The 14438-nt window shown below is 38.6% G+C and overlaps 1 protein-coding gene across 1 annotated transcript; it reads right to left on the reverse strand.

Annotated features, from left to right (window-relative positions):
• Positions 1-4372: 4372 nt before the first annotated feature.
• Positions 4373-14052, reverse strand: gyg2 (glycogenin 2). The gene is made up of 9 exons (XM_008430363.2): positions 13762-14052; positions 13107-13245; positions 12062-12236; positions 10017-10179; positions 9528-9654; positions 9135-9318; positions 7565-7681; positions 6172-6318; positions 4373-4996 (listed from the first exon to the last, which is right to left on the reverse strand). The coding sequence occupies exons 1-9, from the start codon at positions 13766-13768 to the stop codon at positions 4859-4861; spliced, it is 1197 nt and encodes a 398-aa protein (XP_008428585.1). The 5' UTR covers positions 13769-14052; the 3' UTR covers positions 4373-4858.
• Between the last annotated feature and the right edge of the window lie 386 nt (positions 14053-14438).

The raw sequence follows: 14438 nt of genomic DNA on the forward strand, positions 1-14438 counted from the left end.
TAAAATACTATAAATATTTGGTTTATATTCCTACTAATAAATACATCTAAATCATTATATGAATGTTCAACAGAGTGTGCAAGTTTTCTACAATGGCAGCTGCTTCTTTAATCATCACTTTGATTAATAAAACTTGAGAAATTGGCAATCATTTAAAAGTAAATGATTTTTAAATCTCTGCGTACTACCAGCAGGTAAAATGATATGTTGATTGAGAACATGTTGTCTTCTGATGTCCACATGTTCAGAAACATGAGCACGCTGCAACACAGGCTGTTACAGAACGCATAGCTTAGCATGGTGGAATCAAAGAAACACATGAATTTACAGTTTCTGTTTTGCTTTGGTGTCGAAGCACACATCACTAATTATTAAAGATGTCTCACAGTTTGCTTCTTTGTAATTCATACAGCCAGGCATCATGCATGCTGCAGAGATCTGAGAGACAAAAAACAGCAGCTTCCTCAACCTGGGCGACAATCTGAGATCTGTGTTGGTGGAGAAGAAAAGACAGAACTTTTCAGGGTTTGTTTCAGGAAATTCTTCTGAAAGATTTGAACTGGACATTGCACCAAGCTGAAATCACAGTAGAAAGACTTTTTGTAACTCTGAAGGAAATATTTTAAATCTGTGAAAATTCTGATAACATTTATTATGCATTACAGACTTGACATGAAATATGCTTTGAATCAAATTTTCATGAATAAAACTGAAATGAGCCCAGTGGCATGAGAAGTCAGAGGGAGCAGCTGTCCAGGCAGGTGATGACGGATGAATTTTCTTTCCGTCGTGTTTCACAGGGTTTTTATCAACTTTCTAACCAAACTTTAGTGTCTTGGATTAAATGAATCAAAGTCTAGAGTTTTTCTGACCACCACTCCATCTCGATTTGACACTCCATGTTCTTCTCATTTGAGAACAACGAGCCACGTCTTCCATGAAAATAACATATTAACATTTTAAGAGTTTATTGTTATCAATAAAGAGATAACAATAACAATAACTGTATTTATGTACAACATCGACCGGAAACAGTTTCTTCAGTGTAACCAATTAAAACAAGCCATCAATACATTATCAGACATCAATAATGCTAACCATGGCCAACTTGACTGCACCAATGAAATTGCAAAGTTGCCAAAAACACTCTGAAAACTATATAAAATATAATGTCTTCAAGCATTTTTAATTCTGATCAATAAGCATGGAATATAAAATACTCCATAAAACTCACCTCACACAGCACAGGATGCTCAGCATGGACTTACACAATCAGACATTTGCACACACTGCTGACCACTTCCACACATTCTGGATCTGTCCACCAAAACAAGCCACTGGAAAGGAACAATCACCAAACTGTCTCAGGCCTCTGGCCACAACATCCCACTGTCCCCTCTGTCTGTTTATCGGTCATCTAGAAGATCTGAACATTAAACTCCAGACCTGCTGCTGAAAACTATACAGCTTATCTGGAAAAATGGGAAAAACATGAGTACCTCACAATGACTAGACTTTCTCGCACAACATATGTCAATGAAACAGCAACAAATAAAAATCAATTTGAATATTTCATTAAAATATACTCCATAATTCTACCGCATTTCATTATCGGTGAACACCGTGGAAACCAAGACCAGGGGAAATGAGAGAGTCAAATAAAGAGTGCTTTTTAATTATCCTTTATTTACTTCTTTATTTATTCTTTTTTCTGGCATATACTTTTATTTATTTAATTATTTTTTTATTTTCTCTCCCTCTCTTTTCCACTTCTGCCCAAAATATCTGTAATCCTAAATTCATAAAATAATAATAGGGAATATTATTTGGAGGTCAAAAAAAAAATAAAAGGGTACAAAAGTATATCTAATCTGCATATGTTAAACAATTTAATTGTTTTTGTTGTGACACCATTTGGTTATTTTTCTGTGCTTTGTCGTTTTCCTTGTTGCTGTTATTCGTTCTCTGATCTGGTTATTGATTTTGTAGATCAATGCTTCTTTTAGTTGGTCTCTAATGTTTGTTCTATTTACAGTAATTGGTGAATAAAAAAACAATAACAAACAAAGTCACTAGGATTCAATGGAGATGAAGATTTTGATCTCTGAATGCAGAAGCTCATTTTTTTCTCTAACTCTTGATCTCACTGAGTCTTTAATCTGATTAAATAACAGTTGGAAAATGTTTTTTTCTCCACTGTTGCCAGATGCCTGTTCAACCAACCAGTGACTCCAGCAAAGTAAAGATTTAGTTGAATCTGCTGGTTAGATACCTTTTACATAGAAGACATGCAACAATAATCTGAAGCTAGAATAGAATAGAATAGAACAGAATAGACTTTATTAATTCCCAAGTGAAAACAATATATGGGTGATTCTTTTTTTTTTGCAGCAACATTCCATGTCCCCATGTTTTGCTTTCAATGATTTTTTTGTAAAATGCACCAAATATTTACAACTAAGTATTTTAATTATACATTTAGATGTTTGCCATTATTCAAATATAAATTAAATGCCTTTTAAATATTATTTTGTTCTTTACACACCTTTTTGGTGACCAACATGCTCAATTTCATTGTGTCCACAGTGAAGTGTAATAGACTTCCTCATGACGTTTAAACAGTAAAATATGTATTTTTTGATGTTTTTCTTTGATGACTTAAATATAAAATAAATAAAATTACAAGCATGTACTCACAAATATGTTCATCTAAATTAAAAAAAAATCTCTAAATGAATCCAGAGTAAACCGGATTCAACAGTTAATGTTCATTGGTTTGTTGTTTCAAAGGTTTTTATTCCAAATAATATTTTCTGTAAACCAGATTTTAACTGATGGTTTTAAAGATTTGAAAGATTTAGTTTTCCAAAAAAATATGCATTCTGGTATTTAACAAACAGAAAATTATTTTGGTAATCATAACTGAGCTTGAACAAATTCTATCTGATTTATTGTCAGATGGAGATAAAACAATGGTTATGAAGTCTGTGGTTATAACTGATTTCAACTGTGTGTCATGATATGACATGATCATCATGACACACAATATTCTAATACATGTATAATATCTCATGCTAACATGAGATATTATACATCATTGATTTATCCTGTTATCATTAACTGTTTTCCAAAATCCTATGAGTTTGACTTCATTTCACATGTCCAGTGAGTGGAAACCTTAACACAGTTAAAGCTGCTGCTGCCTTACTGGTTGGACTGGTCTGTCCAGTAGAACGGTCAGTAGATGGTCAACATGAGAGGAGCTGCAATTACCACTGGAGACATTGGTGCCTTCAGGGACTGTTCCTTGGTTCCTGCTCACCTCTCATAGTCTAATCAAAGTGGTTGTCAGACGAAAGCAGCACTTTATCTCAGATCAGCTCTCCTACTTTAATCTTCATCAGTCAGAGCGTCTCCCTGCAGCACGCTCTGCTGCAGCTTTTCCTTCCGCTCCATCACTGTGACAACACGATTCAGGAGGAATGCCCATGAAGATGACATGCACAGAGCTGATATTAGATAAGGATTGCTCAGCAGTTTGTTGACTGCAGTCAGACATCTAATCATCTGCATTACACCCTCACTGATGGCCTGTCACAATTGAAGAAGCTTGCATGAAGAGCCACAGTGCCCCCTACTGACAGGCATCATTTGTTTAAGGGCTGATTTTGTGCTTTGGGTAATTTAAATCTTTTTTGAATTAATCTTTCATCCACCAACCAAAAATAAAAATGTGCTGAAAGCAGGACAAATTGATTTAGTCTGCACTGTTCATACAAAAACCACACAGAGCCGAAACAGTTCTTAAAGACAGGAAGCTATACATTATGAATTTTTTTAGGATAGAATAGAAAAGAATAGAAAAGAATAGAATAGAATAGAATAGAATAGAATAGAATAGAATTTTCTGAAGAAATTTAAACAGGCCCTGTCAAAGTGTACCCGTTGGTTGGAACACATCATTCTGATGCTAAAAATTAGCATCAATGCTAAGCTTGGGTAACATGCACCAAATAAGTGGAGAATCACAAGTATATTGACTAACATGGACTTACTCCATTCAGTATGTTAATATTAGTGTATAAGCTAAAATGTTAATGTTAGCCTAAATGCTGCCATCACTAGCATGTTGTCCTACTTGCTCCATTCAGTTTGCTAAACGCAGCTAATAAATAGCAAAAATGCTTATTTTAAATAATAAAAAGAAAAGAGGTAATACAAAAATCTTTGTTGTTAAGACCCTTAGTCTGCATAAGCCCAATACAAGTCATTTTGAAAAGTATGGGGCTTTAATCTAAATATAATCTTCAAAATGTATGGAAACAACATGATCAAAGTTTAAAAAATAAATAGTAATTAATGACTAAGTCAGTTTTCACAGCTTTGTCATAGAGCCTTTAACCTTAACATAACACAAATAGGAAAACATATCACATAGTTTGAATATGAGTCACAGTGTCCACATCCGTCTAAAGTTACAGTAAGGAAAATGTTTTGTACTTTTAATGAGAAGATCATAAAAAACCTCTACAGTGTTTGTATTTTTCAGGCTGTTTGGTGATTTTACACTTCATGACTTCTCTATGCACTGAAAAGCTCAACATCAGACTTGAACTATTCCACATTTAATCCCATTGCAACCAAAAACTACAAAAATTCATTGTGATTTTACATGATTTTTACTGCATTACTGTGGAACTGGAGGAAAATTATACTCAACTTTTCATATTTTTGATGGAACAAACATGAAAATTGTACCTTCTATTGATCACTTCCATAAAATCCTAATACAATTAATGAAAGTTTTCATCTGGACAAGTTCAAGGGGTGTAAAAACTTTAGCGAGTGGTGTCACACTTTAAGGAAGAGAGGTTTCATGTTGTGGGTCTAGGAAGCGGTCCAGCATTTTCTGGATGTTCTGGAAAGCATCTCTGCCGAGGTAGTCCACCTGTCCTGCCTCCCACATTCTGCGATGCTCTGCCTCTCTTTCTTCTGCCTGATGAAATGAAACATCAAAGGTTTATCAGGTTTTTTAACAGATGATTGAAAGGACAGAATGTTTTCTGTGAAGAAAAAGCTCAATATTGGCTGACAACTATTGTGGAGGCTTATTATTTGTCCCGTTTTCTTTTCTTTAGAGCAAAAGTACGTGTTGGTTTCTGAAAAAAATATGTGAAGTAAAGAATCTTTTCAACTCAATACAATGTTTTCAGCTCATAAAAACTGAGAATCATTTAAACTGTTTCATTTCTTTCTTCAGTTTCAGTCACTAGCTCTGCTTGTCTAATTTCACTGGAGTGCAAACAATACATTGGGCTCATTATTTATCCTGATTCAGGCAGTCTGTACTTGTACTACATTATAGTAAAAACAGGTGATTTTGGATTAGTGATACAGTAAAAGATTGTTTGACAGGCTGAGTTTTGTTTCTTTATTGATTAATAAACACAATTTTGTCCCAAAAGTGATTAATTTCAATTCAGTTGACCTGAACTGAACACAACTCAACTGATTTGATCTGAACTGAATTAAACTTAATTGAACTGACTTGAACTAAACTCAGAATAATTTAATTGAATGGAACTAAACTGAATGTAATTGAACTAAATAGTACTGAACTGGGGTTGCACAGTGGTGCAGTTGGTAGAGCTGTTGCCTTGCAGCACGAAGGTTCTGGGTTCGATTCCCGGCCTGGGGTCTTTCTGCATGGAGTCTCCATGTTCTCCCTGTGCATGGTGGGTTTTCTCCGGGTTCTCCGGTTTCCTTCCACAGTCCAAAAACATGACTGTCAGGTTAATTGGCCTCTAAATTCTTCCTAGGTGTGTGTGTGTGTGGGGGTGTGCGTGCGTGTGTGTGTGTGTTGTTGTTTATCGTGTCTGTCTCTGTGTTGTCCTGCAATAGACTGGTGACCTGTCCAGGGTGACCCTACCTCATGCCTGGAATGAAAGCTGGAGAGGCAGCACCACCTCCTGACCCCACTGAGGGACAAGGCTGTTAGAAAATGGATGAATTGAATTGAATTTAAATAAACTAAATTCAACTGGATTAGATTAAATTAATTGAGTTGAGTTGAAAAGATACAAAGATAGAAAATGGACCTGTATGTCCAGTAAACAGTCTCGGGAAGACTTCATTTGTGAAAGATGTGGAAAGTAAAATATGTTTCCGTACTGGCTGAGCGTCTCCATCTGCACTGCCTCTCCTGTCCTCCGTCCCTTCAGCTCCAGGGATGTCGCTGACCTCTGCTGTCCCTGTTGATGGAGACTCTTTCTCCAGGACTGGTGATTCCTGCACTGGAGTTCTGTCTGTGTGAGGAGCCTTCAGACATTGAAGCCTTGTTACTAATCAATGCACTTAAAATCTAACAAATAAAATAGAAATTGAAATGAACTGAAAGTGACAGAAATGTGATGTAGCTCAGAGCATCATACAGATAACAGACTGAGTGTTACTGCTGGAAGTAAAGGCAGCGAAGCAGAGATCCTGAACAAGAGCCACTTGGCCTGTCTAATAAGCAGCCATCATAATTACCATGATATATTCCAAACATAAGTAGCTATGCTAATATGGCCTTTCATTCTGCTAATTAATAGTTTTATCAACAAATATTTTAATGACTACTCACAGAAAGAGCATGAAATTAAACAGAGTCAAAGGAAATGAAATGCTCTGATTTCAGCTTCTCTGTTTTCTACCAAGATCCCAGGAGGTCACATTCATGAGGACGGAGTCCCGTGTTTTCACACTCATTGGCCTTTCTATTAGGTACACCTTTTCAATTATGTGTCAATTTTAATAGTTTTGGCTATTCACATGTCAGCAACTCAAAGCAAAGAGGCATTTAGACTCTGAACAAGACTTGTTGAAGTTCAAAGTGAGAATCAGAGAAATTTAACATCTAACTCAATTAGAATTCAGTTCAGTTTATTTATAAAGCTCCAACTCAAAACTAAATATTTCAATTCAACCACACATACAACCCTAGATATCAAGCAGTACAGTAATTAATTATCTGTGAGGTTTTCAGAGCCACAGCTGTGTGTGTAAAAATGACTTGTGTTATTTTAATATTTTTAAACAGATTTGTAATAATATATCAATCAGGATTGTTGTTTGAGTGTCAAAAACAAGTTAAACAGTTTTACTTTCACAAATAAACAAATACAGCTTTTGCTGTAATGCTGCACCTGATAAATATAAAACTTATCTGTCATAAATGAAAGAAACCAGAGTTCTTGTCTGTAGTGTGTTGTTGTTTTCTCTCAAAGAACTTTAAAAACCCCAGAGAATTTTAGATTTAACCATCTGTCTTGTTAGAAAATCTCAAAAAGGTTAAATTTCACCTTTTACTGAATATATTGGAGCTTTGACAGTTAATGGGATTTTTCAATAACTGCATGATCTGAAAGCCACCAGTTCAAGATGTGTCAAAGCCAACTTTTACTCCACATATAGTGACGTTGGAAGTTGTCAAATCAGATTTAAGTTTTGATTCAGCAAACACAGATTCTTAAAGTGTTTTTCAGAATTGCTGCAGGTCAACAACACAGAGCTTTCATCTCACCTTCATTTCTTTGGTGTGAGAGTGACGATTGTTGAAGGATGGAGAAAAATGTGCGAGCAGTGAACTGGAGCTGTCCAAGTTTCCTGTAAATGGCATTTTGAGCTGTTGTTCTTGGATCTGCAGAAAAAAGAAAGCTTGTTGTAACGTCATGTTGGCATCCAAAGTCAGAGTCATGTTTCTGACTTCTCCGTCACTCTGAATGTTCACAGCATCCTCAGTGGGTAGAAACCCAGGACAACCAACGCAGTCAGAGTCTGCTGACTTTTTCTACAACCACCTCCAGTGTGGGCGTTCAGAATATTTCCTTTATGAATATGTTTTACATTCACACGACATTTAGGTGTTTTACTGGAATTTTCTACAAAGTTGTAGCTTCATTGTGAAGTGGAATGAAATATGAAATATGGCTACTAGATTCTCAGATAGTATTTTACAGCTAAACATTGAAAAGAGGATCATCTGAAACTGTTCAGGATGGAGTCCTGCTCGAGGCTCAACCTCCACCCTATCCACCAGCCTCCTCAGTGTTTCTCAGTGTTTCAGTTGTGTTTCCATTTACCTTAACCCTTTCATGCCTAGTGGTCACTACAGTGGACAGCTATCTAAAAGCCATTTTCTTGTGCTTCTTGTGGATTTCTATGTTATATGCACACAGACCACTGAAGTGGACACTAATGCATCATAAAATACACTATCAACTACTGGCCATCAGCTGCAAATGTAAGAAACTATTTTTGTTAAATCCAATATGGCCGACAGACAAAAAGCATGGCAACGACCCGGTCCCTCCTTCTACTGTAGTCGACTCTTGCAGGTAAAAAAAATATACTGTGACATCAGATAACCCCTAAAGAACAATACTACTGATGTATTTTTCAAATAACAACTTTGTATTTGGAGAAAATTACAATTGATCACCTAAAAAAAATAAAATAAAATATATATTTTTCTTTTCTTTTTTTTGACAGCGGTAGAGCTGTTGCCTTGCAGCAAGAAGGTTCTGGGTTCGATTCCCGGTCTTTCTGCATGGAGTCTCCATGTTCTCCCTGCATGGTGGGTTTTCTCCGGGTTCTCCGGTTTCCTCCCACAGTCCAAAAACATGACTGTCATGTTTGCCCCCAACCCCACTAAAGGACAAGGGTGTTAGAAAATGGATGGATGAATTTTTTCTTTAAACATTTTTTTCTATCTTTTTAGAAAGGGTTAGAATTGCTCAAACTGTAATTACAAAAAATAAAATAAAGATTGCTTAATGTGAAAACAGCAATTTTGAAGAGACTAGACATTTTTCACTGAAAGGTTTTTGTGCTAGGATGAAGTGGCTTCCCTGTTAGACTGAAATGATCATTTTTTCACATCACAAGAGTCATGTGATCAACAACCAGATGTTCAGTTGCAGTAACAGAAAAACAAAGAAGATGACAGGTCTGAAGATGCAGCATGGTTTTTTAACTTAGCGCATAATTGTGTTTCTTATTAAATGGAAACTTTGCAATTTCAAACAGAGAAAAATGAGCAAAATGCATAAAAGAAAAGAGTTGAGCAAGAAAACAGTAAACAGTTTCGGTACCGGTTGTTTGGGTCTTCTTGGAGTGGGCTGAGTGTCTGGAGTAGATGGTGCTGTGTGACTGTGATATTCTTTCCACCACAGAGACTCAAACTGCTCCATACTCTGTGAGTGGCAGCCGTCCCTCTGTGGGCTCCACGGCTTCATGGCTCCTGCAAAGTGGACTATCTTTGCCTGGGGGCCGAACCTACAGGAGGAACAGCAACATGTTCAGTACATTAGTCAGTGGGTAGCAGATTGAAGTCACACAGTTAGCCAGAAGTCATGTTTTCATATTTTCACTATCACACAAAGTTCAGGCTGCAACTAAAGAAAGAAAACATTCAATTAAGGCCAAAACCATCTACTCTACCATGGGAGTTTTATAACAGCCAAGTTCGTTGCCGACACACTCACTGCTGGAAAGCTGGGAGGTAGGTGTACACAGAGCTGGCACACAGGTTGTAGATGAATGGCAGGTGTTTACTGATGTCTTCCACACTCCAACTGCTGAAGAATGAGTTTAGGAGGCCCTGATCTCCTCCTGATAATTTATAAGAAAAAGAAATTAGTAAAATATTAATTTGTTCTTACTTGACAGATTTGTCTCTGATTGCTGTGATTTGGAGTAAAAAAAGAAGGAATCTCAGCTCATCCTGTCATCCTATCACATTAATCCCACTCCCAGCTGACAGAAACAAATCCAGGTTTTACTGCAACGCTGATAGACAGCTGGAAAATCTGATGAGACATTTAAGTGTACTTTTAAGCAATGAATGAATCATGTTACTTCCTAAGAGCTCCTTTGACTTTACATTAGCGTATTCAGTTGAGACATCAGTCCTCAAAGCAATCAGCCTTCTACTTTTTTCTTGCCTGCAGCCCAAACATGTTGTGATGCATTACCATCAAAGCTGCCGTGTTGCAGGGCGTGATCCAGCAGGCTGGTGTAGGTGATCTTGGACGGTCTGAAGACAAACACGCCAGAATTAAAGCAGTCGGGCCAGCCAGGGTCAGGAGCAGCTGACAATTCGTCCCGTTGGAACAACTCGTCCACATTGCACAGGACCTGAGAAGGAACAGTATGGAAAACTGTTTAATTTTACTCTATATTTTCATTCATAACTGAGTGAAAACTGTTGGACCACATGTGAAGCTGTCAGCTAGATTCCAGATTCTTTGGTGCTAAAAAGATTTTAAAAAACGGACGGATGGACAGATGAGATTCTCCTGCAGTTCCTTAAGGCTCTGGATCAAGGGTGGGTGATTGTGGTCTTCCAGGGCCAGTGTCCTGCAACTCTTAGATGTCTCCCTGGTCCAACACACTTGAATCCAACAGCTGAATCTCCTCCTCAGTGCAGTCAGGTTCTCCAGAGTCCTGCTAATGACCTCATTATTGGACTCAGGTGTGTTGAAGTTGAGGTTCATCTAAAAGTTGCAGGAGACCAGCCCTCCAGGCCTGGAGTTGCCCACCATCTAGAGCAACCTGCTCTAGGTGTTGTAGGGTTGTGTTGCAACTCAGCAATATTGCATGGACATCGGAGGCAGTTTCCCTTGAGTGTTTATAGCTCAAGGTTTTTATAACATTTATGGACAGAATTTATGGGCACAGCTCAGGTGTTGAGAGGATCTCTTCCTTAGAATCACGTCTGATTTTTGCATATGATGTGGCCTATTAGCTTCATCGGGTTGCGTTCTCTGAAGTGGTTCGTACTAGAGTGTGAGGCAACTGGGATGAGGACCAGTGCCTCCAAATCAAGGCCATGGTTTAGAGCCAGAGAAGGGTAGAGTACCTTCCCCGGGTCCAGGAAGGGGTCCTGCCCCAAGTGGAGAAGATTATGTATCTAAAGGTCTTGTTCATGAATGAGCGGAAAATGGAAAAAGAGATTGATGGGCAGATTGGCGCAGCATCTGTAGTGTGCAGACAATGTACTGGTCTGTTTTGGTGAAGAGAGAGTTGAGTCAAAGCTCTTGATTTACCAGTTGATCTGCTTTCCTACTTATGGTTACAAGCGATGTAGGAATGAGATGAGATCGTGGATACAAGTGGCTGAAATGAGTTTCCTCCACTGCTGTTTCTCCATGTCAAGAGGATTCAGTTGAGGCTTAGGATSCCCTCTGGGTACGTCCCACTGGGAGGAGACCCAGAACATACTGGCTGGTCTCAGGCTCTTAATCAGAAGGAGTTGGTGAAGTGACTGTGGATGCTTCAGTCGAGAACTTCAAAACAGACACAAATATTACTGACCATAGTAAAAATTGTATGTCCATGTATGACCTCAGGAACCTTGTATTTACTCAGCTTGGCCGTTAAACATGCCTGCAGCCTGCAGCAAACATTTTCACTGACTCCACAGGCCGAGAAATCACAAGAACAAAGTTCAGCTGAAGATGTCAGGGTTCATATGTTGGAGATAAGCAGTAGGTCAGGAGGTCAGAAGAGAGGCAAATGAAGACTACCAGATTGATGTGTGTTGACTCATGACCCAACTGTATTGTTCTATAAATAGGATCAATTGGAATTGGTCTTCTTGACTTGAAATCTGTTTGTATGACTAGATTAAACATACCTAATTTTCTGAAGTCATGTGATGTGAATAGGTGCTATATAAATTAACTGAATTGCATTGTGACACTTGTTCATCTATCCATCATCTCTTGCTTATCCAAGATTGGGTTATGGGTATGATCCAGGAATGATAACCTAGACTCAGAATGCTTTTATTGATATTATACGGAAGCACAACAAAATTTGTTTCAGTACAGAACAAGGAAGACCTGGTGCATGTGCTCTGCTCCCCTAAGGGCGCCGCTCTTTGTGTTCATCCCTCTACCGTGGACAGGATTCCTCCAGAAAGTCTTCCAATTTTTCATGCACCAATATTTTCACGCACCAGCGAAACACAAGGCAGACTGAACCCCCTGAAGTGGAATATTCCTACTAAACTCACCAGTGTATCAGCATCCAGGAAGACACATTTGTTGTACTGAGTCAGATTCCAGCAGTGGAGTTTAGTGAAGGTGACGCCAAGCTCAGGACGTCCCAGCATGGTCAGATGGAGTTGGTCCTCGCTGTTCTTCACATCCACAGTGATGACCTCATCAAAGACTTTCTCAAGGGTTTTTCTGCTCAAGAGGAGTTCAATTAGCCAGAAAGTAAATTGTAACTCATAACAAAATACTATTTGAATTACTTGGTCTGTCTGGTTCAAAGATATACATTTATTTTGTTCTTTAGTTCTAAAAACACAATGCGTTGCCAAACTCAGCGAGTAAACCTAGCTGCTTTGTTTCATATCCAAGGAACAAGACTAAAAAGATTCATTGCAAATGTATTTTTTCATTTCTTTAAAGGGATGATGTTATGTATTTTCAGGCACTTAGTGCCTTTTTTATAGCACAATCAAGCACAACCTTCAGTTGTTATAAAAATGATATATACATAAAATAAATTTGATGTTATAATTTAACCCCTCTGTCTTTAGGAAACTCTCGCTCTTTCCGTTATGATGGCTTCAGGAAGTCACCCTAACGTTCCTCTATTAACAATGTTTTTATTTGTAACTCGTATAATTAGCTCAGCTGATGTGCAGCTCCACCCGGTGTTTGCTAATTGCTGCTGGCTAGTCTGAAGGAGCTGAGTAGAAGAGTTGAGGGGGAGGGCTGCTGTGAGACCGAAGCTTGGAAATTTGGAAACTGCAGCTCCAAGGAGGATCTTCATCATCAAAGGTCACCGTGGCATTTTGCACAGCTGAATGGTTGTCACTGGAGATTAAAATATTTCTCAAACATGGATGAGAGAATCAAAGAAACACTTCAGTTATGTTTTTGTCACGATGCTCAGAAAAGGCAATTTTAATGTTTATATTGGAATTTTTTGTTTTGAAATTGGAAAAGTGTGGTATTTTTGTATTGAATCTAAGACGTTTGAGTTCATCTTAGACATTTACAGAATAATTATTGGAACTCAACGTCAGAAAGAAATGAGTCCCCAACCTTGACTGGTCAGAGATGTTTGGGGTCACCATGACGACTATGCGGCGAGTTGTTCCATGCCGTTGCAAACTTCTGGCCACCACTGTCGCCCCCTGGCAGTAGGAGTCTGAGGTGGCCAGGGTAACAAAGGCCTCACCAGCTGCACACAGAATGGAGACATAAGACTTAATAGTGCAAATATCTCAAGGTTTAGACATCAAATATATAAAAGAACAAAACTCTATGGATTGTTTGTTCTGAGTTTCTCTCTGTGGTTCTATTATGGACCAGCTATAGCAGGTGTGGGGCTGCAGCTCCATAATCCTGGCCTGCAGCTTGATATGGAGGCATGTAACCTTATGTCTGAGGACAGTGTTGGATTTCACTTGGTTCCCTTTGTGATTCGAACCAGAAGAAGCAGGGAGTCTGTTCTCATTTCCAATGAGCTACCCCGTCATACTGTTAATAATTCAACATCACAGAGAGACTAACACTGTTGGAGCGAAAGAACAGTGAGCAGAAAACATGCAGCAGCTTATCAAAGCATTTTTTTATTTTTATTTGTGCATCTTGAAACATGCAGAGCCCACTAGTGGGAGGATATTTGGAGAATCTGACATTAAAACCATGATGGAATCCATAGATCCCATCATTTATATGAAAAGTCGGTTCCTACCTGACATTTCTTCTTTTCAGTCAGTTCCAAATCCTGGAGGTTTACTTTTCCACAGGGAAGGTGAGGAGCAAACTACGCCTGCATGCTGCCGGTCGTCAGTGGTGACATCAGAACAATCGACAGCGAGGGTACACCAGTGCACCAGCTGGATCTGGGACACTTCCTAAATCCTCACTGTGAGCATAAATCTGCCACTGTGATGTGGAGTCACACCTCAGTCTGCTTTTAATGGTGGAGTGAATCAGGAAACAGAGGCCTTGCTGCTTCTCTCCTCTGATGTGTTTGTCCAACTGGTCATTCAACTAGCAGGAAAGGGGGCTTGGCAACAAGGGTTGTGCAACAGCACAATCTCTTACTCTACTGATAACCCACTCAGGAGAGTGTTGCTTTTCACTTTCCACATCAGCCATGTGTAAATAACCTATAACCATGAGTCTCAAACATTCACTGCCTTGCGATAGGATTTACTCCTCTTGAACCTTTTCTCGTTTTATCTCATTAAAAATCCCAATTTTGTGGGAATCTTCCTCCAGATTGCATAAAATGCAACTGACTGTTCATATCTTTTTGTCCTGGATTTTGACTAAGTCATTCTAACGCATGAATGTGCTTTGAGCTCAGCCATTCCTTTGAAGGGAATGGATCCGGATGGAACCCAAAGCCCAGCCTCAGGTCTT

This window comes from Poecilia reticulata, linkage group LG2 (genome assembly GCF_000633615.1).
Source record: "Poecilia reticulata strain Guanapo linkage group LG2, Guppy_female_1.0+MT, whole genome shotgun sequence".
NCBI lineage: Eukaryota > Metazoa > Chordata > Actinopteri > Cyprinodontiformes > Poeciliidae > Poecilia > Poecilia reticulata.